This window comes from Panicum hallii, chromosome 3 (assembly GCF_002211085.1).
Source record: "Panicum hallii strain FIL2 chromosome 3, PHallii_v3.1, whole genome shotgun sequence".
Lineage (NCBI taxonomy): Eukaryota > Viridiplantae > Streptophyta > Magnoliopsida > Poales > Poaceae > Panicum > Panicum hallii.
Window position 1 is genome coordinate 14,272,336 of NC_038044.1, and position 25,695 is coordinate 14,298,030.

General features: G+C 42.0%; 3 protein-coding genes across 5 annotated transcripts; all 3 read left to right on the top strand.

The window, feature by feature from the left end:
* The first annotated feature begins 3,019 nt into the window (after positions 1 to 3,019).
* Positions 3,020 to 9,695, top strand: LOC112884063 (mitochondrial import inner membrane translocase subunit TIM50-like). Its single transcript, XM_025949378.1, has 10 exons — positions 3,020 to 3,488; positions 3,623 to 3,717; positions 4,160 to 4,196; positions 4,743 to 4,804; positions 4,887 to 5,000; positions 7,263 to 7,367; positions 7,447 to 7,545; positions 7,951 to 8,110; positions 8,194 to 8,296; positions 9,123 to 9,695. The coding sequence occupies exons 1-10, from the start codon at positions 3,158 to 3,160 to the stop codon at positions 9,166 to 9,168; spliced, it is 1,152 nt and encodes a 383-aa protein (XP_025805163.1). The 5' UTR covers positions 3,020 to 3,157; the 3' UTR covers positions 9,169 to 9,695.
* Positions 9,696 to 10,639: 944 nt separating this feature from the next.
* Positions 10,640 to 15,539, top strand: LOC112887448 (leucine-rich repeat extensin-like protein 5). Of its 2 annotated transcripts, none has more exons than XM_025953623.1 (7): positions 10,640 to 10,873; positions 11,020 to 11,097; positions 11,852 to 11,890; positions 11,986 to 12,516; positions 12,600 to 12,680; positions 14,803 to 14,985; positions 15,090 to 15,539. In XM_025953623.1, the coding sequence occupies exons 1-7, from the start codon at positions 10,778 to 10,780 to the stop codon at positions 15,213 to 15,215; spliced, it is 1,134 nt and encodes a 377-aa protein (XP_025809408.1). In that variant the 5' UTR covers positions 10,640 to 10,777; the 3' UTR covers positions 15,216 to 15,539. The 2 variants fall into 2 exon arrangements, with proteins under 2 accessions (XP_025809408.1, XP_025809409.1); XM_025953624.1 differs by having other exon boundaries at positions 14,806 to 14,985.
* Positions 15,540 to 15,977: 438 nt separating this feature from the next.
* On the top strand, positions 15,978 to 19,642 carry LOC112887306 (probable magnesium transporter NIPA3). 2 transcript variants are annotated; one of them, XM_025953448.1, is made up of 9 exons: positions 15,978 to 16,473; positions 16,610 to 16,666; positions 16,758 to 16,848; positions 16,946 to 17,106; positions 17,208 to 17,335; positions 17,438 to 17,575; positions 18,438 to 18,530; positions 18,921 to 19,041; positions 19,167 to 19,306. In XM_025953448.1, the coding sequence occupies exons 1-9, from the start codon at positions 16,314 to 16,316 to the stop codon at positions 19,169 to 19,171; spliced, it is 954 nt and encodes a 317-aa protein (XP_025809233.1). In that variant the 5' UTR covers positions 15,978 to 16,313; the 3' UTR covers positions 19,172 to 19,306. The 2 variants fall into 2 exon arrangements, with proteins under 2 accessions (XP_025809233.1, XP_025809232.1); XM_025953447.1 differs by having other exon boundaries at positions 15,980 to 16,473; positions 19,130 to 19,642.
* Positions 19,643 to 25,695: the final 6,053 nt, after the last annotated feature.

The window sequence follows — 25,695 nt, forward strand, 5'->3', positions numbered from 1 at the left end:
TTTATTCATGATACATATTTATAGTCCGTAGACTTGCCTTTCTTAACCAACCCTAACCAAACACGACACGAATCTTAACTACCTATATCTAAACTATTTACACGGCCTTTCTGGCCCCAAAACATCCGCACAAAGTCTGATTCGCAAACCCATTACAGTTATCCTCCAAGCCCATCTTGCTCCATGGCCCACTTCCGGCCCGTCCAGATTATGGCGATAACACTACCTCATAAATCAAATCCAATTGTCATTGGTCTCACCATCAAAAAATCCAAATGCAACCGGATACATCCAAATCCAAATGCAACTAGGTACATTCAATTGTGCCCATCTAGTGCAGTAGGTGAAGGTAGGTGACCATTCCACCTGCCGTTTAGAGCTATTGAATCTATGCTCAAATATAGCCTACAACCATTTAGGAAACCATCAATGCTAGATTTGAAATAACAAAAGAATCTATGGAAATATACACCTTCATCCTGTTGTACTACTTCTATCTCTACAACACTTCCATGAATTTTTTCCTCAACCTCTGCCTTAAAATTGAACAAGTATCCAAAACTTTCTTCCCATGTGCCAAAAATATATTCTGTAGCCTTTTGCCTACCAAGCCATACAGTTGAATATCCAATTGATACCAAATACTTCTAGCTCCTTTTGCAGTTTCTTTGCACCCATATTTGGATCCTTCTTCAGAAAAGGGATGGCCTTCTCTGCCACCCAATGATGTGTTGCTATCTTGGTCCTTACTCTCCCGGTGGATGCACAGAAGTGCTCTTTCTTGTTCAATGTAATCTGACCAATAAAGACATCTAGGTTAGCTTCAAGAACAATAGAATTTTAGCATAGTTAGGTCAAAACAAAAAGCATGGTTATATATTACTATAAAAAGCAGAGTAAGTTAGCAAAGCTATACCCTGACTTGCTTCTTATCACTCATCAACCTTGCTATAATGGCCCATTTACAACCATCAGCTTTGCAATAGCCCCTAAATAAAGTTTTACATGATTTCTTTGTTCCAAGCTCAAACTGGCCTTCAATAGCATATTGCCTTACTGCTGCCCGGATTCTTTCATACAAGGGTACACTGTTCCAACAATCATAGGAGGATCCTCCCTATCATAAAAAGCTGACTCCTCACCAGGAATAAGATCATCAACTGGTAACTCAGCACCCTCTAAATCCATAGCCCCAACCACAGCAAGTCTCTCTTGTTCAGCTGCAAGCCTCTCTTTTTGTCTCTCTCATCCTCTGCTCTAAGACCAAGAAATTCATACATTGCATCTTCATCCATCACAAAAACAGTTGCACCTAACTGATCTTCTGCAACTGGGAGTATCTCCAGGCTATATATCCCAATCAATTGCATCTAGAGCCCTTGCCTCGTTGCTTGATTCTATAGTGCACTAACATTATTTATAATCAGGTTGCTCATGACTTCAGTGACAACTGAGTTTGAAACCAAATCTGCAGCTTTAGACTCCACATCAATATAAAAAACAACTTCTTCTTATTTTTTCTTTCAGAGAAAGCAAGTGACAAGGCTTTATCATCCTGTAGTATTTTTTCCCTACCACTGTTTGGGTCAAACTCATATATTACAGTCTGCTGGCTGCTTCCCCATTTTACTCTAGCTGCAATATCATTCTCCAGGTCCTTCAAAGAATAAGTTCGACCATCCACTACCCATCCATCGAACTTACGTGGCACATCAACACAACTTCCATCATCCAATATGAGAGTGAACTGTGAAATCTTAACTGACAACCTAAAGGATGCATCTGCATCTAATTCCCCCGATTCCCCTTACCGAGTCCTAGCAAAAAAGGCAACATATCAGGTGCAAACGAGGGTATCCGTGCAAACTCCGTGCAAACCAACTAACAAAAGTCGCAAAAAATTTTTAAAAAAATTATGTATATACTTCATAGACTACTCTACCACTGTATAAAATTTCAATTTCAAATTCATCATATGTTAAGAGATACTAAAAAGATAAAATTCTGAGAGATAAATAAAAGAGAAAACTCTTAAAACTTTCTCTTTTTTGTATCTCTTAACATATGATTGAACTTGAAATTTTATACAGTAGTAAGGAAGGCTATGAAATATATACATAATTTTTTTGAGAATTTTTTGCGACTTTTGTTAGTTGGTTTGCACGGGTTTGCACGGATAGCCTCGTTTGCACCTGATATGTTGCCAACAAAAAAAACAGCATATGCATTAGTCCTTGCCATTCTAACTCCTCACAAATCGACCTTCCAATTCCATGCACCTTTCCCCTAATCAACCATACCTACAATAGGTGAGGGTCTAGGGTTTCAGAGAGAACACTTACCCGGGAGGAACTTCGAAGGGGAACATGGAGTCCGTTCAGGCGATTTCCAGCGTCTGATGATCTCACCGGGAAGCAGCTTGGGCGGGCGGCGGAGCCTCTATTCCGCTTGGACCAGCACGACCGAGAGAAGAAGAGAGGAGCACGGGAGAGGAGGAGAGGGCCGGTTGGATCGATTCGTTCCAATCGGTTGAGTCAGGGGCAAAACAGAAGATCATGTGCTCCTATAAAATAAAAAGATTATTGAAATTTGTGGAAAAGAGAAAAGAGAAGAAATCTTCTAAATCGAAACAATTCGCACGCTCAGTGTCATATTTTGAAAGACTTGCGAATTGGATGTCAAAAGAGTAAAGTGCGCGTATTCGATATCAAATTTCGAAATTTCTCGTGTGGTGGTAGTGTGATTCACGCAAATTCAAGGAAGCAAAGCGATTGATGTGTGACTACCGTGGGTTGGGCTGGTAAATGAACGGAATGACACCAAACTCCTGCAGGCCGGAACGAAATGGGCCACGACTCCGTCTCGTCCCGCAGCCCAGAGCCCACGGCAAGGAACCGGCGCACCGCGCCGCCGCAACGCAGATCTCTGGACTGGTCTCCGCCTCTCCGGCGGTCCACGCTGGAGCGATCCAGCAGCTTTTCGGCCGAATCACTCCACCACCACCCTCCTCCTCCCTGGCTCTTTCGCGATCGCCGTCTTCTCCGCGTGCTCGCCTAAACCCTGCGCAAGAAACCAAACCTAAACTAAAACCCCCGCACCTGTTTTCTTTCGTCTTCTTCCCCCGCAAGCCACGGGCCCCGCGGCCGCGCCGATCGCCATGTCGCGCGCCCTCCTCAGCCACCGCCGCCTCCTCCTCCCGGGGGCGCGGAGCGGCGCCGCCCACCCCTTCGCCTCCGCCGTCTCCGCCTCCCGGGCCGGCGCCGCCTCCTACACAGCCCGGTTCGCCTCTACCTCCGCCAACGCTGCGGCGGCCGCGGGCGCCCAAGCGGACCCGGCGGCGACAGAGGCGGCCGCGTCCTCAGCCGGAGCGGGCGAGCAGCCCTCGCCGCCGCCTCTCCCCGCGGCGCGCGGGCGGTGGGGCCTGTTCAAGTTCGGCGCCCTCGCGGCGGTCGCCGGAGCCATCGGCGGCGTCGGATACGCCACCTACGGTGCGATCCCCCGGTCCCTCGTCGCGATCTCGCCTCCTGTGGCGGTTTTATTTTTGTGCAGATTCGGTTTGGGGTTTGGCCTGGACTTTTGCGCGTCTGACTTGTGCTGTTTGTCCCTGTTTGCTTGCGTGTAGCGTATTCGCTGCCGGAGCTCGAGGAGAAGACGCGGGAGTTCAGGAGGAAGAACAACCCAGCGCCGCCCGTCCCTGAGGATGCTTCCGCGTTCGAGGTATTTGTGTGACCCTTTGTTACTCACTGTTGCTTGTTAGCATTTGTGCGAATTGCGAAGTCTATTAGCCATTAACTTGCTTTTAGTGAGCTCCCGTAGTCTTCCACTAGAGTTCTAGAGATTGGTGTTCGCTCAAATTTCAGCCCACACAATTGTTACTTGCTGTGGAGTGCCATTCCTCATTCTGTTGGTTAGGTTTGGGGTGGATTTGCGACTTCTAGTGATTGTCAATTTCTTTTTGATGCCACCATTCGAGCATGTCATGAATGAATGTCACAAGGAATGTGTGCTGATATTGAAGCATGGAATTAACTTATATGCCCCCATGATTATTTTTCACAAACGGGGGGGATTGTGTCAATCGAAATAAAGAGTGAATGTTTCTCCTGTTGAGTGTGAAATTATGTTTTGACTTTAAATTATTGCCGTTTCTCGCATGCAGAAGTACAAGGCTCTGGCATACTCGACAGCTATGAAAGGTAAAAACTACAGTATGCTCCTTTTTTTGCTGTTCTTCTCTTTGTTTTCTTGGAATTTAAGAGTTATTGCTGCAAACGTCTTTCTTCTCTGTAGATCAAATATTATGCACTCTCTGAACACACGCCTGAATGGCAATGTGGTAATGTATGATGAAGTCATAGGCTTATAGCAGTACTTATTGTACCTCGACAGTTGAAAATCTTACCTTTGGTTGCTATTCAATGCTTCAATCTGCATACTCAAGAATTCAAGCAAACGTGCAAATGAATTTAGGAATGATTAAAGAAATGTCTGAGTGGTTCAGTTATTAAATTATCCAATAGTTAAATGCACATATATTGGAAACTAATATACATGAACCCTTGTAAAGTAATCATGAAGTCAACATTGGTTAACGTAAATGCATATGCTGATTAATTACTCTAAATTCTAACATCTTTTCTTGCTAAATTGCTACTTGTTTCCAGCTTAGCTATTTTGGTTATGTTGTTTTCATTTTTTGTGCCTTCTTATTCTTACTTAGCTTTGAGATTCTCGTGCTGCAGTTCCCGTTGCAGCAATAGAGCTGTACTTGGATGTTAGGGGCACAATTGAAGACCATGTCAGGGTTGGTAACAAACTATGACCCCTTCTGTACATGCTTAATCTAGCAAGTGTTTGTAATTCCTCTTTATTATTTTCTTCTCCAGGGCTTTACTGAACCCACATCAGACAAACTGCTACCAGATCTACTTCCTCAAGAGCAGCATGTCTTCACATTAGTTCTTGATCTGAATGAAACTCTTGTCTACTCTGATTGGCAGGTATATTATGGTTCCATACCCTGTTCTGCTATTTATTTCATTGTATGTACCACCTTGGAATCCAATAGCATGCACTAACAATATATTAAGACAAACATGTAGTACTGAATTTATAGACATTTGTTTTTGGTGGAAGGGAGGTAAAGCGATGGGTCCTGATGGCATCCCCATTGATGTGTGGAGATGCCTGGGTGAGAGGGCGGTAGTATGGTTAACTAAGCTTTTTAACCTAATTTTCCGGTCAAACAAGATGCCGGAGGAATGTAGGAGAAGTATATTAGTACCGATCTTCAAGAACAAGGGAGATGTTCAAAGTTGTACTAACTACCGGGGGATTAAGCTGATGAGCCATACGATGAAGCTTTGGGAGAGAGTTATCGAGCATTGCCTAAGAAGATTGACAAGGATGATCCAAAACCAGTTTGGATTCATGCTTGGGAGGTCGACCATGGAGGCGATTTTCTTAGTACGACAGTTGATGGGGAGATATAGAGAGGAGAAGAAGGACTTACATATGGTCTTTATTGACCTAGAGAAGGCGTATGACAAAGTACCAAGAGACATCATGCGGTGGGCCTTGGAAAAACACAAAGTCCCAACTAAATATATTACCCTCATCAAGGATATGTACAAGGATGCGATGACTTGTGTTCGAACATGTGATGACGATACCAGTGACTTTCCAATTAAAATAGGACTACATCAGGGGTCAGCATTGAGCCCTTATCTATTTGCTTTGGTGATTGATGAGGTCACAAGGGACATACAGGGTGATATCCCTTGGTGTATGCTCTTTGCTGATGATGTGGTGCTAGTTGACGAGAGTAGGGCAGGGGTTAATATGAAGTTAGAGCTGTGGAGACACACGTTAGAGTCGAGGGGGTTCAGACTGAGTAGGACCAAGACCAAGTATATGATGTGCGACTTTAGCCCGACTAGGCATGAGGATGGGGACGTTAGCCTCGAAGGTCAAGTGGTGGCCAAGAAGGATACTTTTCGGTATCTAGGATCAATGCTTCAGAAAGATGGAGACATTGATGAAGATGTTAGGCATAAAATTTCAGCCGGTTGGTTGAAGTGGTGGCAGGCTTCTGGCGTCCTCTGTGACAAGAAGGTGCCACAGAGGCTAAAAGGTAAGTTCTATAGGACGGCGATTCGCCCGGCGATGCTATACGGTGCTGAATGTTGGCCTACAAAAAGGCGACATGTCCAGCAACTGAGTGTAGCAGAGATGCGTATGCTGCGTTGGTTCTGCGGGCATACAAGAAGAGATAGAGTCCGGAACGAAGAGATTCGAGATAGGGTCGGGGTGGCACCTATCGAGGAGAAGTTGATTCAACATCGGTTGAGATGGTTTGGACGTGTACAACGGAAGCCTCCCGAGGCGTCGGTGTGTAGTGGAGTTTTAAAGCGGGGCGATAATGTAAAGAGAGGTAGAGGTAGACCTAGACTAACTTGGGACGAGACGGTTAAGAGAGATCTTAAGGAGTGGAATATCGCTAAGGAATTAGCTATGGAAAGGAGCGCTTGGAGATTAGCAATTAACGTACCTGAACCGTGACCTTTGTTACTTTTGTTTAACTCCTAACTCTTCCTTTGGCTTGTGCCCTTTTTGTGTTTCTTATTCTTGTTTTCTGTGGGTTTCATCTCTAGCCTACCCCAACTTGTTTGGGACAAAAGGCTAAGTTGTTGTTGTTGTTGTTGTTGTTGTTTTTGGTGGAAATAGCTTAGTCTTGGGAGTGGGATAATGACTGATGGCAGTTGTTTTCCTTACTAGATATGTACTAATAGGCTATATTAGATGATTATAATATGAAAAAGTAGTATTGCCTGTGCAGTTTAACATAACCTAATTAGGTATCAGACTATCAGGTTACAGTGTGCTTAATCAATACCTTGTGCTCCACGTGACAGTTTTCCTCCAGCGCATTCTTTTACAAATAACATAATTTATGGTGTTTCAGTGTGAAACTTAAGGCGCATAAATATTGTATTTAACTGTTTATACATCAGCAAAAACTGTAAAACTTATGAGCCATGAGGACTAGTGCTTGTGCAAGCAAACAATATGCTTGTGAGATTTTCTGACGCCTTGTGATAACATAAGTGAGATGAACACTAAACTTGATTATATCCTGCTTATTCCGAGCGCTTACCCTTTCCATACCTTATTCACATTTCTCTTCAGCCATTCCGTGTTTTCTTACTTTGTGTATACAAGAATATGCTAATAATGTTCTTTCCTCTCTTTTTTCTGTAAAGCGTGAGAGAGGATGGAGAACTTTTAAGAGGCCAGGAGTTGATGCATTTTTGGAACATATGGCAAAATTCTATGAAGTTGTTGTGTATTCTGATCAGCCACCTATGGTTAGTTGATCTTAACTTCCTTTGCATTTGGACTGCTATGTAATGCCCTAACCTCTATGGATATTTTATTGATGTGCAGTATGTTGAACCTGTGTTTGAGAGGCTGAACTCAGGGGGTACCATTTCACACAGGTTATCTAGACCTGCAACTAAGTACCTGGATGGAAAACATTATCGGGTATGCAGACTGTAGGGATTTACCTAATTTCTCAGCATTGGGAATTAGGACACATTCATTGATGTTAATTGATACACTTGCTCCTGAATATCAACATCCATGTGTTCCTTTATTATTAGCCCATGTTCATTCTATTATCTTTTTTATATGATAAGTTATCAGGAGCATACACTTGAGGAAGCATCTAAATAAACTCAGAGTTTATAGTACTACTCTACTTTCTATTGTAGCTGTACCACCAGGTTTTTGTGACTAATAAACTTGCTATTGTTATGTTAGTGAGGGTATGGCATGGTCTTTAGAAGACTGGTCAAGTATCTAATCTGCCGACATGACGCTGAATTGTGACTGGCCATTTCCACTGTTTTTAATGTTTCCACTTATTGTTTTTTCATGTTTTGCCAGGATTTGTCAAAGTTGAACAGAAACCCTAAACAAGTTATTTATCTCAGCGCCCATGCTCTTGAGACTTGCTTGCAACCTGAAAATTGTGTTGAAATCAAACCTTTTAAACTTGAAAATAATAAGGACACCCAACTGCTGGATCTCATTCCATTTCTCGAGTGTAAGTGTTCTAATCTACCTTGTATATGCTGATACCAAGTTATCAACATGATTAAATGTTAACCAAGCTAACACAATTTACAGTTGTCGCCATGGCTAGACCTTCTGACATTAGGACAGTGCTTGCATCCTATCAAGGACATGATGTTGCTGCTGAGTTTATCGAGCGTTCAAAGGAACACCAGAGGTAAACAAACATGGTTCTCCTATTCTAGTTCTCATTGCCAGACATTGCGTGAATGTTCAAGCTATTGAATCCATGCAATTTGCTATGAAGTTAATAGTTTGGGTTTGATGCAAGTCTATGAATGAATCGCTAATATGTACCAGAAACTGACATAACATATGTTGCTTATTTTGCATTAACGCTTAAATAAATAGCTCTCTAATATTGAACTGATGTTGTAATTTTTTTAATCAACTCACACAGCACCAGCTTCTTAAACAGACTTGTTTCTAATTATATTAAAGTGGTGCTGTAAGTCCCTAATCATCTCCCAACAGATTCCTCGTCTGTATAGGCTTGACGTCGTAACTTGAGCTGAATTTCTGACCATGCATTAAGGGATTATTCTTGATAATATGCTGGACTGGTCTTTAAAGTGATATGTGGCACCCTCTTTCACAATGCCTGGCTTCACCAGTATCTGAAAATACAATCTCTACAAGTCTGGCCTAATAGTATATTACTATGTTTTGACCATCGGTGCCATATTCAGGTTCAAAAATCTGAGCCAGACCATGTGACAGATGAAGAGGTCTGGACCATTTTAGTTGAATAAGGATAGTTTGGATTTGGCAAACACCATATGATTCCATATTTACAGAAAGGCTGTAGTATGCTGTGGGAACAAAGCCAATCACTCTAATGCCATAAGTAGAACCTTTGTGCGCTTTGATATTAATATTAGATTTAAAATACAAATGCTTTCCTGGAATTTATTTGTGTGTGCATTTAATATATACAAAGGATCAGTACCATTAATTTGATGACATTACTCCTCATCTCACAGGCGAGTGCACGAGCAGAGCAAACATGGACGCTTATGGAGACGGTGAAGGATCCTGGAAGGATAATAAACTGATTGATTTGTGAATCCCTAGTGGGTGTTTCTGAAAGAAAAGCATACGGAACCTGTTGTCCTCGTCCATAGTCAAATGTTGGCTGCTCTGTCGGGATGTCTTGTAGTTTTGGCAGTTTAGGTTTGTGCCCTTTTGGCCGATTGAGTCATTCTAAGATCATCGGTTGAATGGTCAATGTTGAGACCATGCGATTCAAATGTTGCTTTGATGGAGTTGTCAGCACGTACTTCATGTATGCTGAAAACTGAAATGGGGATGTTTTTCCTCCGGTCATAGCATCTCCCGTCAACATTTTTTTGGGTTATCTGCTTGATCAGTTGATCTGCAGGTGTTCTCAGATCTGTAGAATTGAAGGGATTTGCTTTTTTGTCGACATGTAATAGTGGATCTTTATGTGGAAAACCTTGATACCGTAGAAGTTGTTTACTCATTCATTCAGTCAACTGAGTTGATTTTTTTGTTAGTTGCTCTATAAATTGTTGGAGCAGCAGAGTACCTATTAACATTGCTCGATCTTCTTGCACTTTGGAATTTCAGTTGATAAACAGACTACGATTTGCCATGTGGATCCTTACTGTCACCACGTTGGTGCTAAATACATTTTTGAAATATTTCTCCGTTGCTTCTTATATGAGGTTTAGTAGGATTTGGAAAAGCCTTCAGAAGTATGGTTTGGACTATCAATTACCCTTACATTATATTATCAATTGCTACAAAATCATTTTGTATTAAAAAATGTGAATCAATTGATACAACTTTTTTCTACTAAGCATGCATATAATTCAAATCTATCGTTAAAATTTATGGAGTTTGACTTTTTCAAATCCTAATACGTTCTATATATTTTGAGGTGGAGGTAGTAGAAGGTAAGCAGTAAACGGTTGAGCTCTGGCACAAAATCCATGATCCGTGAAGAATATGATTTTAAGTAAATAAAACTCTTGATTCCTTGAAAAAAAGCTCTAGATGCATCGTGAAAGAATTTTGAAAGTTCTTGATGGCCACTATTTTTTAAAGCCTGATAAGAATTTAACCAAAGCATCAAATATTTAAGACTAGTGGTAATATTAGAAAGCTGATGTACACTATTGTGTTAACTCATACCACTCATGTAGTAGGTGATGACGGTAAAAAGAGCTTAGTGAGTACATAGCTTCAATAAGACTCACATATAACTTTTGAAGCTTGTTGAAATGTAAATTACAATGCTATAAAACATGGTTCAAATTATCAAATTAACCATGGTTTAAGGATTTTTGACAGAAGTTTAAATAATCTTGCAATGCAATGGTTTAAACTAAATTCGAGCTTGACACCTATCTTTCAATTCTGGTTTGCACCCCCAACAACTTTTGAAGAGTTTCGTTAGATAAGATTTTGAAAATCTAAGATTCAATTACTTTGAACAATTTTCAGTTCTCTAGAAACTTCAAAGCTATAAGGGGTTCGACCGCGGCTTGCAGGTTGCAGCTCGACAGCGGCCTAGCTCGCCGCCTCCCCTACCGTTCCCTCCCCATCGTTCGCGGTCCGCCCTATCTCCGTCGCCGTCGCGTCATCTCAGGACGCTGCCCCGCTCCCACTACCCATGGCGGCGAAGCAGGCGGCGCCGGGCGAAGCCCTTGCGGCTCAAATCAACGCCATGTCCCGCTCCGAGATGTACGACATGATGTCCAAGATGAAGGTGCGCCCATACCCCCAATCCCCAAACCCTACCAGCCCAATTCCTCTCCCTCCTCTCTTCTGTGCCTCTCTCCACCCGCCGGTTTGTTCACCGATGTGCTCTCCTTTTTTACTGTTCTTTTTATGCTACGGCACTTGCTCGCGCAGACCATGATCGACCACGACCAGGAGACGGTGCGCCGCATGCTCGTCGACAATCCGGACGTCACCCGCGCGCTATTTCGGGTGAGATTTCTCGCTGCGCATGCTCTCGCTTTATCCAACATTTGGTGCCTCGGCTGAACCCGTTTGCGGAGTTCAGATATTTGTTGGGCTTTAGGGTTTTGCGGGTTGCTGAATTCGTATTTGGTTAAATACGGAAATGATTTGGTTCAAATTGCTTCGAGGCATGTGGCTACTAGTTGCCTGACGGATTTAGGGAGGACAGAGGCTCTCTGCCCTTCCAATTGGGCCTGCCCATGTTAACTCAAGAAAGGGGATTCATGAACACTAGTGTATATAAAAACAATGTTGGTTGCTCTTTTTACCACTCAGAAGGGAATTTAGTCGTGACAGTCAGCTTAATATTTGTCTTTTGAATGTATGCTATGAACCTCTTGCTAGTGTCAACACAATGCATTCACTTTTATTTGTTTGTTTCTGAACTTGGTTGTGTAGGGTTGCAGAGGCCGGAACATTTACTTTTTCTATTATTTGTTTGCTTCTACATGAGAAAGTTTTGGATATGTTTTATGTACTTTTCTTAGTCAGCAAACTCTCAGATTATTAAAGTCACTACTTGTTGTACATTAAGATTGTTCTCCAACTGTTTGTTTCAAACATTCTTTGTTCTAATGCCTACTTATGTTATTTTTGTTGTGGCAAAATCTGTATTGATGTCTCCATCACATTATGTAACAGCATATCTCATTACTAATTCAAAGTGATTTTGTCATATGCATTTGAACAAAATAGCATCTCATATCCTTTCTTCTTTCAGGCACAAGTAGTACTTGGAATGGTGAAAACGCCTAAAACTGTATGTAAACTAACTTCTTGAACTTCTCCTGAATTTTAGTCTTTGTTTTGCTAATAAGCATATTGAATTTCATTGTCACATTCCCTGTTCTACAGGCACAATCTTCAGACATGGTCCAACCTGCAGCAGCGTCGGCGGCACCATCATCAGTCAAAGTTACTGTGCCAGATCATGTGAGCTTGCCCCCACCGCCATTACCTGCTAACCAGCAGAGTGTTGCTCAACATTCTACCCCATTCCCATCTGGTCCATCTAATGCCGGATCTACCATGGACCTTCCTACTATGTCAGCAAATGCACAATCGGCACAAACAAAAGGTTACCCTATTCATCAGATGCCTTCATCAGCTCCTCAGTCATCTCAGCATCCAAATATGAGCCTACCTCATGCTCCTCCACAGTATTCCAATCTTCAATCACATGTGCCTATAGTTCATAGCCAGCCACAGCAACCTTTGCAAACTCCTGGAATATTTAATCAACAGTTGCAACCACCTTTGCCCCCGATGCCTAGGCCACAGTCCATGCAATCCTTTGCACATCAGATGCATCAGCAAGTACCAAATTCTTTTGGTTTGACTCATGGAAATGCTCCGCAGCACATTTTGCAACAACCAATGTTTCATGTAAGATTCTATGCTAAATCTATATGATGCCGATAACTAGGTTCTGTGCTCTTCATACTGATCATCATGTTTGTAATTTGCAGCCAGGTGGGAACCCTCAAACTTCTTTCCTTGCTGGCCAACCACCATTGCCTAGCCAGCCACCACCACCACAGCTATACCAGGTACAGTTTCTTCTCTTCTGAAAGATATGGTTATGTTGCATTGAAGTTTATGTATTTGCCTTTCCGAAGAAGCTAATGTGAGTATCTTCCCAATTCTATCTGTGCTTGATGAAAGATTGTTAGGAAAGAGTTAGATATAGGAGGGGTAATGAGGAATCACAATCTTTATTGCTGTCATCACAAGAGTTCTAGTTGTGGAAGAAGCATTCACAAATTACATACTGGGTCCAAAGTTGACTGTTATATTGGTCTATTACGTGCTGACTAATGTTGAAATTTCAATATCTAATGACATATGATCAGAATGTTTTTCACATATTTTTAAATCAAATCTGGCACTTATATGGATCTGTAGAACAATTCTGAATATAAGCTATGTATATTGCTTAGCTAGGTTCTACTGATGTTTTCCATTTTATAATTACCATCTGGCCTTTTCCTCTGATTATTAGTCCATGTGAAGGTCAATTTTTGGCTTTTTGCTATTGTTCTTAGGCCTGAAGCAATAATTTATTCTAAGGGCACCAATACAGCAAACTTATAGTCTCAAATGTTATATTGTACCCCCTCCTGTCATAAATACTTGAAGCCATTGACTTTTTAACATCTTTGAGTTTTAACTTTGATGACTAGTTTTTCTTATTGAATATAGTTATAATATCCAATAAGTATGAGATTAGTGAAAGTACTTTTCAAGACAAATCAGCGTGTATGATTTTTATGTTTCCAAAAATATTTTGAAACTATTAAGAGTCGAAGTTTTAAAAGTTGGACAGGATTTTGGTCAAAGTGCCAAGTATTTGTGACTGGAGGGAGCAGTTCCTTTTCATGTTTTGACAGTTACCGCTCATGATTTAGTAACGCACCATAGTAGTCCTGCCTTAAGAATACCCCAGATACATGAAAAACAAATGAACTTCATAAAACCCTAGGTATTTGTGTTGCTGTAACACAACAGAAGTTTTTTTTTCTCAAGGCCACAAGTACTTAGATCCATATAGCACAAAAGCCACAACTTTGCTTCTCTTCCAAGTCTAGATGCGAAAATAAAAAAAGAAAGCTGTCCTGGGTCTTGGCTTCTTCTCATTAACAAAGAATGAACTGTGACCATGTGCTGTGTCGACATTGGTGGTAGACCCTTTTATTCTAGAATAGATGGACAGGGATATCCTCTGCCATTTGAATTTGGCTGACGTGATTGTCTCTCTTGGGTATACATGTACGAATGTAGCACAAGAAGAAAGATGGCTGGGGTTGGATAGTATAGTGTTGATAGAAAGTTATGAGCATGTTACCAGAATGCTGAGGTAATATGAAAGCATCATTGTTCGAAGTTGTATGTTGAAGAATGGGGGTGAAAGAACCAACGGTGCATCCCCTCGGAAGGTCAATGACAAAATATTAGCGACCTTAATGATGTGCGTGATACCTAGCTATTTGTAGGAAAAATATGTCTTCAGGCTCTGGGATGGGTCAATTAACGAAGTAGTGGAGTTATTTTTTTCTCCATCCAGATGAGGAAAAGAAGCAATAGCTATGGTTTTGTGTTATAGGCTAAGTACCTATGGTTCTGTGAAATAAATTTTAAACTGTGGTATTGTGTTACACACACAACTACCTGTGATTATGTGGAAACTATTCAAAATAATATCTACTAGTCCCCTTTCTTATGTTTCTAAAGGATGTGTAGACATATTTGAACTTGTTAAATGCTTGAGAAATAAATGTTCAACTAGCCCCTTTTCATGTATACTAGAAATTTATATGTTTTGCCAGAATAGTCTGCTCTGGAAGTAGTGCGAGACTGCTAGATGGTTGTTTACTTTCTGTTGATTGACTAGTCGACACTAGGATCAGCTTAGTGTTCTTGTTTAGAATTAAAAAGTTTATGGCTGGTGTATAGAGCAGAGTTAACAGTTCTTGGGATATTTCAACCTTTTGTCCACATATATCTCTACTAATTCGTGGTTTCGTTCAAGGATGGGAAAAGGAGAAAAGTTTGACAAGCTTCAGTTACATATGGTCCAAAGATAGTTTTACTTGTGTACTTTATTAGTTCCATCTTCCATGTAATATGGCGTCCATGGTTCCCTACATTAGTTCTCATAATCTATCTGTTCAGCAGGCTAGTTCACACTACAATACTCAAAGTACAGCACCCATGCAAGGTGATAGGTCAGCTCCGTGGGGGCGGGGCCCAGAAGCGCCTGCTGCAGGCTCTCATTTCCCTGGACAATTACCAGGGTTGCCCCTGCCCGGGCAAATGGCCCAAGGAATTGGTGGTATCCAGGCAGGACAAGCGCCTGTAAGTATCTTCTCTTAGCATTTGGAAGCGACAGTTGGGTATTACCATTACCTTCCTATGTTTTCTCCCAGAATGAACTATTAATTCGGTCATTGTTTAAGCAGCTGACACCCGAGATGGAGAAGATGCTCGTCCAGCAAGTCCTGGGCATGTCGGCTGAGCAGATCAACATGCTGCCTCCAGAGCAACGGCAACAGGTGCTTCAACTACGGGACATGCTACGGCAATGATTTATCGGCAGCTGACTGGGTAGAAGAGTTTCGGTTTCCCTGCCACAGAGAGGCCCTCGCTCAGCTTATGCTGCGGGCGCCTGATTGGCATCCCGACTAGTCTGCGGCCTACCTTGGAGATGTGGTTGTAGAATGCTAATCCTTGTCGCCATTTATAGAATGCATGGACATTTTGGTCCAGTTTCCTCAAACTGGACGTTTTGTTTTGCGGCTTCAGTTTCAAGTTGTGTACTGTTCAGATGATAGAAGTAACTCCGGGCATCTTTTTGGACCTTGACTCATGTTTGTCGATATCTTTGCGAAAACTTTGGAGATTATACTTCATTGTACTATGGCTGTTCATAGCACATCACGGGTAATTGGGCACTAAGGGGGTGTGAGCTTCAAGAAAAGAAAACTCAGTGTCAAATGATGCTTTATACTTGTTAAAATTGCATGATGATACAACCACATCACTTCCTTTTAATGTCATGAAAACGGAGGCAGTAGCGTAGAAAACTCGATTGGATAATAATGATTCGCAGCCCAGCCGAATTTCTCATCCGACGAGAGGGGATATCCGGCTTGCCCGGAATCGCCACGTGGTCGACTCTTGGCAGGAACCAGCTGTGCCAACTGCCAAGTGGCCCGCTGGGCCCCACGCCTCAGCCCCTGCCAATCACCCATCTGCCAGCCAGGAAGTCACACCTCCTCTCTCTCTCTCTCTCTCTCTCAAGAAATTTCCGTAGAGCGAGAAAATGACGCGTAATCTGCGAGCGTGCTTTGCTTTGTTTTTGTTCCGTTTCGTTTTCGTCTCGTCGACTCGTCGTCCGTCATCGTCCACCCTGGCCTCCTTCGGTCCTCTCGGGCGCCTCGCCCCTCTCGTGCTCTGCCCAATCAGCTCGTCCTCTCCCTCCCGAGAAACACCAAAATCCCCCGCCAAGCAGCCCTACAGCCACATTCCCGTGGGATTAGGTGGTAGAGAAGCCGAAAACCGGAGTCAGAGGCACCAATCAGGTGCCGCGTTGGTCCACCCGTCCCAATCCCTGCCGGAAACCGGAATCCGGCCGCTCGGCTCGTAATTGCGGCGTCTAGAGGAGCGGCCGGCGGCGAGGAGGGATGGGGGGAGGGGGGGAAGGGGCCTCCGGGCCGGAGCTGTCGACGGACAACGTGAAGGGGATAGTCCTGGCGCTGCTCTCCAGCGGCTTCATCGGCGCCAGCTTCATCATCAAGAAGAAGGGCCTCCGCCGGGCCGCCGTCGCCTCCGGTGTCCGCGCAGGTCGCCCCCCTCCCGTCCTCTTGCACTGTCGTTGTTGCCTTTGGTAGCCGGAGCAGGCCGGTTTCTGGTCAAAAGAGAGGTGTGTTTCGCTTGGTTTGGTTTCCTGATGATATAATGATGATGATGGCATGTGCAGGTGTCGGCGGGTACTCGTATCTCATGGAGCCCCTGTGGTGGGTTGGCATGATCACTAGTAAGGTTCCCTCGTGCGATTTCAGTAGAGAACTGGGCGTGATGCTTAGATAGTAACGGGAAATTCTGAGCGAAGTCTTTCCTCTTTTCAGTGATCGTGGGAGAGGTTGCCAATTTCGTGGCATATGCCTTCGCCCCTGCTGTGTTGGTTACTCCACTTGGAGCACTCAGCATAATTGTTAGGTCAGCAAGCTCAACTTTCGTCTTGCAATTCAGCAGTTACCAATTCATTTTTTTAGTCGAACTTGAACTTGACATTGAGGGTGTCTTCGCCATTCAGTGCAGTGCTGGCTCATTTCATTCTTAATGAGAGGTTGCATGCCCTCGGGGTGCTCGGCTGCGTGATGTGCATAGCTGGGTCTGTGGTCATTGTTATCCATGCTCCGCAGGAGCAGGAGATTACATCGGTTAGGGAAATATGGAACATGGCAACACAACCTGGTAAGGATTACTATGGGTGTGATTTACCCATACAATTACTGGCTCTTGATTGTAGGAAGTGAAATACTATGACTGACATATCTTGCTACTTTCCTTTGCAGCTTTCTTGTTATATGTTGCTTCAGTTATTGTGATTGTTTTTGTCCTGGTGTTCTATTTCTCCCCTCTATATGGGCAGTCCAATGTGTTGATCTACACCGCCATTTGCTCTTTAATGGGTTCTCTTTCGGTAATGGCACTTCTACCAGCAGTTCATATGTTCTCTAATGTTTTACTTGATTATATTCTAATTTATTCTGGCTAGAGAATGTGAACTTTTCTCATTATTCAGGTCATGAGTGTTAAAGCTCTTGGCACATCGTTAAAGCTGACTTTCGAAGGGACAAACCAATTAATATATCCTGAGACTTGGTTCTTTATGCTTGTTGTGGCTACTTGTGTGCTGACACAGATGAATTATTTGAATAAGGTTTGTAAAACTTGTTCTGAGTTGCATTCTTCCAGTGATTGCAGTTATGTGACACTATAAGTACAACCATTTACATACTAGCTTCATAAATGGTACATGATAAAGAAGAACAATCTGGATGCAATTTGGGAGCTGAACCTTTGCAAATAGCAAAAGTAGGCATTATGTTTATAAGCTGCGTAACATTTAAAGATTCAAAAGAGAAGTCAATAATAATGTTGTTAGTTGAAAATAGTATAAAACCAAATGGACTATAAGAAATATATAGACATCGATCGATTAGTGAGAATTAAGAACAGAATGGAACATAAGAATTGTCACCTAGAGATAAACCATATTGATTCTTTTTACCTTTGAGACTAACTTCAGTTTCAATGGGTTTGGATTTTTCAAATGATTGAGATCAAATTATTGTCAGGTTTGTATTGTTTGTTACATTGAAAAGTGCCATGTCCCATTCTCATCAAATCATTGTTATGCATATAATAATCTGCTTGTTATCACTCTTCTCAACAACCAAATATGTTGGAGAAGAAAGTAATATTATGATAAGTTGGTGGCCACATGCTAGCTTGACATGATGTGGACCTATTTGAATAGATTTGGATTCAAAAGCTCATTTGCTGCCTTGTTGTTTAGTCCCTTTTTTTCCCTACCTTGTGACTCATGCCTACATTTTAGATCCAATTTGGGCAACCTTCTCTTATCCCTGACACCAGAATATTATCTAGTGGCATGTAATTTTGTAGACTGCTATGGTAGACAATGCACTGAAATGCATTAGTTTATACAGTTACCACAAAATATTATGTTATTGGTTCCCGTTAACTTTAATGTAGTAAATTGTACTTTTTCACTGTAGGCACTTGACACATTCAATACAGCAATTGTATCTCCAATATATTACGTGATGTTCACAACTCTCACAATACTTGCGAGCGTCATAATGTTCAAGGTAAATTTTGTTTTGCCCCCAGCTTATATATTCGTTTCTTATTTTCATTCTGCCATTTACCCTCATACATATTTTGGATCCTTTTGGAGAATTTCATACTGTTACATTTGTTTCTTATGCATGCCTGTCTAGGACTAGTAGTACAAATATAAACTACTGGGACTGCAGATTATTATAAGTGAGCTGCAATAAATTGATCTCTTAGATGGATGGAGAAAAAAAGTATTCTTTATCGTATTAGTAACTGTAGTAAAATTTCGCTCAGCTAGGACTGCTACTGAAATAAGACAAACAATAATATCAAGTTTGTTGAATTCTCACCTATTTAAATTTTAAGAGTTTGAAATATATGCTAGTCCTAATTGTCATGTGGTTTAATTATTTGTGCAGGATTGGTCTGGTCAAAGCCCTGGAAGCATCATTTCTGAAATTTGTGGCCTGATTGTGGTGTTGTCTGGTACCATTTTGTTGCATGTGACGAAGGATTATGAAAGGATCCCACAAGCAAGAAGTGTGTGGCCTTCACTCCTCTCTAATTGAAAGCATCATATAATTCTTATTCGAACATTCTTAATATCGTATCTTCTGCTACTGTGTAGGTGTTTATGCACCATTATCTCCCTCCTTGACAACTAGATTAAATGGAGAATTGTTGAAGCATGTTGAGGATGAGAGGACTATGGACGAAGAAAAGGCCTTGAGAAGACAAGAGATGTACTAGCATCAGAATCTCAAGGAAGGATAACTAATCCCGATGGATGCTCGAGCAGGGGGCTTGCGCAATAGTGATAACCTTCCCATAACGATTGTTGCTTCCTCCATTATGGTGTGCTGGTTTGTGTATATAAGCGGATACCTGCAGCAATTTGTGCAAATCTAGAGAGGTGGAAGGCTGCATAGTTCCAGGCTTCAAGCGAATTAGAATTAAGTCGGGTGTGTAGATTCTTGTCAAGTTTCCTTCTCCCCCTTTGTAATTTTCCCAGTTTTGTCCACGGCATTTGTTCCTGTGTAGAGTTAGAACGATGGGGGTGAGCCACGGAGATTGTATGCAACTGCACATGCTGTACGTTATTATTGCCTTAGTGAAGTTCTTCCAATTTGTGAATGCTGTACATTATATTGGTAGTGGTGCTTTTGCAAAATTCTGATATCACGCCATCTTACCCTTGATCGAGAATGGCCGAAGCATTACTGCATTATTAGTCTATGTAACTTAAGTTTTTTCTAAAAAAATATAAGCATACGGGATAATCAACTCTGTTAGATACTCTGGAGATTCTGCGGAAAAAATATTATGTCTCCCACAATACCGCATAGTTCAAATGTCCAGTTAATAGGACATGTACTTTTTTTTGAAAAAGAATCGAACGTGTATATGGGCTGGGTCACCACAAGAAAGCCCGAAAGCCCAGACTAGCAAAACCCTCGCGACACCTGCCTCGAGTCATCTTCAAGATTCGGGCTGGTAGGACCGAACCGAGTGCGCGGTCCGAGCACGGTTCCCCGATCGACCACCACACACATCCCCGATCCACCGCCGCAACTCCGCCTCCCGTCCACTTTTTGTCTTCGCCCTCTCCTCGTGGAGTTAAGAAGGAGATCCATCCGGGTCATTTCTTTCGTCTGCTGGTAAGGAAGCCCTATCCTGATTAAGAGGATTCTCTTCTGAGTCTTTCACTTGCTGTAAGCCCTTAAACCCGAGTCTCTGTTCCCCTAATAATTTCTCCAATCCACCCAAGTTTTAGCGGATTGATTTGGTGAAGCTGGAGCATTCGTACAAGTAGCGGTTTATTTTCTAGAATTTTTGTTGGGCAGCATAGCCCGAAACTAGTGTTGAGTGGGGATAAGGAAGATGCTGAAGGATAGTTGCCTGTTGACCCAGCGATTTGCTTCCACTACGTTTCATTTCCAAACTCTGATCGTGGTTACTTGTTTAGCACTGAGGCCTTGTCTTGCACATGTCTTGTGCGATAAGGAGCTAGGTGGAAAATATTAGAGGACTGCAGTTATGATGTGGCTATTGAACTTATCCTACTTGAAAAATGCTGAAATTGTTATGGTTCCTCACTGTCTTCCTTTTCTGCATGTAACATATCTTTTCTTTTGTTTGGGCAATGGTGAATTCCTTGTTCTCTACGGACGATATTTGATAGGGTAAGGAGGAGTGACGGATCTAGACTTTAAAAATTAAATGTACATAATCTTTAAAAATAATTTTTATACTTAATCATATTCTAAATAAAAGCTATTGTAACTAGTTTGAAACATATATTATTTTACAAGCTAAAATCATTACTTAAACATATATTCCATTCCTCTTTAGGCAATATCTTCTCCAGAGCAAATAATAAAAAGTTTACATATATTGTGTATAGTGGTCTAGTACTTTATTTTTAGATTATAGCTGTTACATAGCTAGCACATAAAATATCTATCAATGTGATATTTTGCTTCACTGTATGATTTGAAATGTTGCAGGATATGTTTTCTAATACTTAGGTAGAATAAGATTTTTTTTAGCTGGAACAATTTATTATAATCTTAACAAATATGCACGTGCGTTGCTACGGATAATACTGTGAAGCAATTAACCTTATCGGTTTAATATCATCACGATATAACTAAATTTCACATGACAATATCTCATTCAAAATTCTTTCAAATATAGTTTTAACATCTAACACTTCTTAACACTTTCATACATGCCACACATCCCCTTCCTCAAAAAATCTTCCTGCCATCCTTCACGATGCTGGCTGTCACGATCTTGACTTTAGCAACGATGAGGGTGTCCACCGTATTAGCACGCGTGCTCATCCCAACACTGTGGTCTGATGGCTTGTTGATTTACTTCTGTTGACCTGCTGAGCATTCACAATTCACCCATATCTGTAAGTAGAGTTAACAGAAAAGCTTAAAACTCACGAGCTATTTATATTTAATTTGCTAAAAACTCAATTCATGCTAAGCTATACTTAGAATCAAGCCAAGCTTGACCTAACCTGGAGCTCGCGAGCTCCAACAATCTGAGTTTGAGGTATTCGATGAAGCTCAAATATTTCAGTTTTGCGTGGCATGTGCATGCACCCTGCTACCTCTATTAATTAAATTTGCAACCGTCGAAAGTTAAAATAATATAGTCGAGCCTTGCAATAGCTAGTGAGCTATTATGTTGCACAAGCTAAAATGGGTATAAAATAATACTTTCTCTATTTTCTTTTGATAGTTCTATTTCATCTTGGTACAAAGATCGAGAAGAAGAATCTTGCTTATATTATCTCATTAATCACGACTTCTCGTCTTCGATGTTATCATATACATACACTAATCTTTTTTTCATGAGAAGTCACTCTGCACAGGAATCGAACGACCATTCATATTATTCCCAAGATGTCAACTCGTATGGGACAATCAAAACAGAATAATCCAATTTTGGAGATAAGACTATCAAAATAAATAGAGGGAATAAAGGTAAATATCCAAATATGCTTCAATTTTCATTTATTTATCGAACTAAATGCGTCTTTTAGGCCAATCTCAATACAAAGTTTCATTGCACTATTACGAAGACTATGAACTTGGTAACCGAAACGGATGAGTGTTATGAGGATGAAACTTCTCTCACATCCATGAAACTCTCCCTTCTCTCTCCTTGTAATGATCCTGTCATATCAGCAAATTTGCTGATATAGCATAACGTGTGTCTCTTTATCTATCATCAATACTGTTGTTGTGAAGTCGTTCTGTTGTGGTGTCCATAAAAGTTAATGGCCTTTTTGGAAGGTAGGAATGCAAAATACAGGAACGGGAAAAATGCAGGAATCATGTGGAGTGAAATGTGGAAAACTACAGGATTTCAAAACACAGGAATGGAGAGTTTAGGTCGTTTGGATCACAGAAAAATATGAAACCTTCGCAAATGCTAATGAAACAAGATTCCAGCAGTTCACTCTAATTAAACTAGGTTTACATGCTAAGTCATGTGAATAAATTCTTATATATTCCTTTCTCAAATCTCCTCCTCGTTTCTTCCTTTCTTTCTCCCATAATAATCATATCCCTTCTCATCCCCTTCTAATTATTCTTGTTTCTAAAGCTCCCGCTTGTTACTATTCAAATTGACGAGACTTAAGGCTCAACGCACACATTCATCGGCAACAAATCATGAAGCACAGTAACATGGTTAGACCTACTCTCCAGTAGGGCCATCTTGATGAAATGCCGTAGGAATATTTCCTTTGGATTCTGTTGGATGCTTTTTTCCCTATATGTTTTGTGAAGGAACAAAAGCCTTACCTTAGAAATGGAAATCAGTTTTCCTCCGTTAACCCCGTTTGGAACGGAGGAAAAATGAAGTTTTCCATTCCAGATGAAAGGGAGGCTAGCGATGCATTTGGAACGAAGGAACTGGAGAAAAACTTTCCAGAGGAAAGGCTAGCGCGGCGGAACTTCTGGAGGAAAGGAAAAATGAGCTCCGAGCTCTGGGAAAATTTTCCCACAACGCTCGCTTGCACGCTCACACGCTAATCATGCTCTTACTTGGTACAGAGCTTATCAGGACGGAAACTTCATTTAGAGGGTATTTGGATCTGAGGACTAAACTTTAATCCATGTCATTTTGAATGTTTAGTTTAGAAGTATTAAATATAAACTAATTGAACAGATGAGGCTATTTCGCGAGATGAATCTATTAAGCCTAATTAATCCATCATTAGCGCATGTTTACTATAGCACCACATTGTCAAATCATGGACTAATTAGGCTTAATAAGTTCATCTTACAAATTAGTCTCTATTTGTGCAATTAATTTTATAATTAGTCTATATTTAATACTTCTAATTAGTAACCAAACATTCGATATGACAAGGGCTAAAGTTTAGCTATAGGATCCAAACACACCAAATAAACGAGGAAACGAGAAAAATCAAATCGACTTCCCATTTTGAGCATGCCGCCAACAAATCATTTGAGCAATTTCAGGTATTTAAACTCCAAATCTACATAAAATGAAAATGGAAACACTAACAAGAACTGCGAAAGGGAGCTTTGATCTTTGAAGAGGGGAGGAGGCTTCCATGTGCTCCGAACTGGTTGGAATGCTCGCCACTTAAGGGCTGTTTGGATGCCTGACTAAGACGCCACGCCACGCCACACATTTCGCGCCACAGGTGTGGCGGCCAAATCGGCCGCCGCACCTTAGGCGCGGTGTGGCGTCTAAGGCAGCCATCCAAACAGCCCCTTAATGCCGGCCTCCTGCCATGCCCCGCTGTTCCATGGCCGCCTAATCTCACTAGTATGCGAAGGATAGAAACGAAGGTATGTGGATGATGATTTCACTAGATCCATCGGAAGGATAAGGACGATGTGCAGGTAAGACCGTGTTAAAAGAAAATTTTGGCGATGAGACCGTTGCGTCCAAATATAATAGGGTCGCTGAAAAATATAATATTATCTTTTTTCCATTCGATTTTCTGTGGGCTTGCCAAATGTTTGGGATTATCTATAATGGTTTTGTCCATTATGATTTTTCATCACTTAAACTATTATTATGACTACAACACTTTATGTTTCCTATGTTATGAATTCCTACGATTCAAACACTCTAAATTTTCCATTCCTGTGTTTTCGATTCCTGTAGTTTTCTACCTTTCACTCCATCCTATTCCTGTATTTTTTTCCATCCCTCTGTTTTGAATTCCTGTGTTCCAAACAGGCCCTAAACCAGAAAACTTTCCTAAGGAATCTATTCATTTGGTTTTCCTATGAAAATACTCCATTCCAAACAGGTGCTGACAGGCTCAGATCAACCTCGGCTCGGGTTCCTTCAGCTTTAGGTGACAGGCTCGCTCGAGCTCGGCTCATTGACAGCCCTCCCTCTCAGGGCTTAGGCGCTGGCCTCAGGTTCATCTCCTCCCTCTGTTTTCTAAAGCTTTCCCTTCTCTCGGACTCTCTCCTCCCTTGCTCTTCCTTCCCCGGCGGCGACGACTGGGCAAGCGGCGGCGCCATTTGTCCTGTCTTCGCCCAGCCCTTTGCCGGCGACGAGCGCATCCTCCAGGTATGCCCGCCCCTTCTCTTTCCTTCTGCTGTGCGAGACGGAGCACCCGAAACCCTAACAAAACTATTTGTCTTCGGATCTGAATCCAGTTACAATATATCTTTTATCTTTTATCTTTTATACCTATATATTTCTAAAGTACGGAACAAATCCTTCGTATGTTCTGCCTTGGTCTTCTAATTTTCGTCCGTCCTAACACATCGTTAGTTACCGAGAGTCGAGAGATCTGTCATCGCGCTGGACACGGCAATGCCCCGTCTCCGCGTCGAACTCAGCTTCCGTTATCAGTGGCGATTGTCCACGTTGAGACGTTGTGGCCTCCCTGTGTAGCACAAGTCAAACGACAACGCCAACAAGAAATTGCATCGATCTCCGACGCAAGAATCATCCGAACTGAGCAGAAAGCCGTGGCCGTGTCGTCATCCATGTTGGAGGCCGGCCGCCTCGCGTGCTGCGTGCAGTCCGTCAATCACCCGGGGCCTATTTTCGTTTTCTTCAAGTCTTCGTCTGGCCGTCCTTTTTTTTAGAGTTTTAGAGGGCAGAGCCCCCGTCTTACTTAACGAAAGACAGAGCAACGTTTACAGCGTATTGTTGGTAGGTTCCAGCTACCACAGGGAACAAAGTGGCCACAAGCCGAGACACAAAACAGGTTCAGGACAACACCATGCGTTAACAGACTGCCCTACTACCAAAACGCTTAACTGAAAGACACTGTGAAGAGCGCCGGGAAGCTTCAGGGTTCACATCGCACGCAGAGAGAGCCTGAAGCCGGATTGACCAGGAAGCCTTCCTTGTTTATATACTTCCTCAGTTCAGCAGTCTTCTCCGCCGTGTCCCAGCTCCACTTGTGTTGGCGCCAGTAGTCCACCCACTCCATCGGCGTACCTTGACTCACCCAGAAATTCTCCCAGGCATTGCAGCTAGCAGCTTTAGCTTTTCTACGAAGCCAGACAGCTCGGGCCTGGCTGACTCCGGGCACAGAATTGACCAATTCTGCGCCAAGATAGCCATCCTCATCAGCAAAAGCCTGATGTCCTTCCATGAAGCAATCTGAAAACAAAGCTCATTTCTCAGTTTCCATAACCCCCAAAGAGTAGCCGAGGTCAGAAT

Excerpts from the sequence above, each read along its gene's own strand:
- LOC112884063 (XM_025949378.1), top strand. The coding sequence starts at position 3,158 with ATGTCGCGCGCCCTCCTCAGCCACCGCCGCCTCCTCCTCCCGGGGGCG. Across the intron at positions 5,001-7,262 it reads TTGTCTACTCTGATTGGCAG|CGTGAGAGAGGATGGAGAAC; the intron begins GTATATTATGGT and ends TTTTCTGTAAAG. Across the intron at positions 7,368-7,446 it reads ATTCTGATCAGCCACCTATG|TATGTTGAACCTGTGTTTGA; the intron begins GTTAGTTGATCT and ends ATTGATGTGCAG.
- LOC112887448 (XM_025953623.1), top strand. The coding sequence starts at position 10,778 with ATGGCGGCGAAGCAGGCGGCGCCGGGCGAAGCCCTTGCGGCTCAAATC. Across the intron at positions 11,891-11,985 it reads TGGTGAAAACGCCTAAAACT|GCACAATCTTCAGACATGGT; the intron begins GTATGTAAACTA and ends CCTGTTCTACAG. Across the intron at positions 12,517-12,599 it reads TGCAACAACCAATGTTTCAT|CCAGGTGGGAACCCTCAAAC; the intron begins GTAAGATTCTAT and ends TGTAATTTGCAG.
- LOC112887306 (XM_025953447.1), top strand. The coding sequence starts at position 16,314 with ATGGGGGGAGGGGGGGAAGGGGCCTCCGGGCCGGAGCTGTCGACGGAC. Across the intron at positions 17,107-17,207 it reads GAACATGGCAACACAACCTG|CTTTCTTGTTATATGTTGCT; the intron begins GTAAGGATTACT and ends TTTCCTTTGCAG. Across the intron at positions 19,042-19,129 it reads AAGGATCCCACAAGCAAGAA|GTGTTTATGCACCATTATCT; the intron begins GTGTGTGGCCTT and ends GCTACTGTGTAG.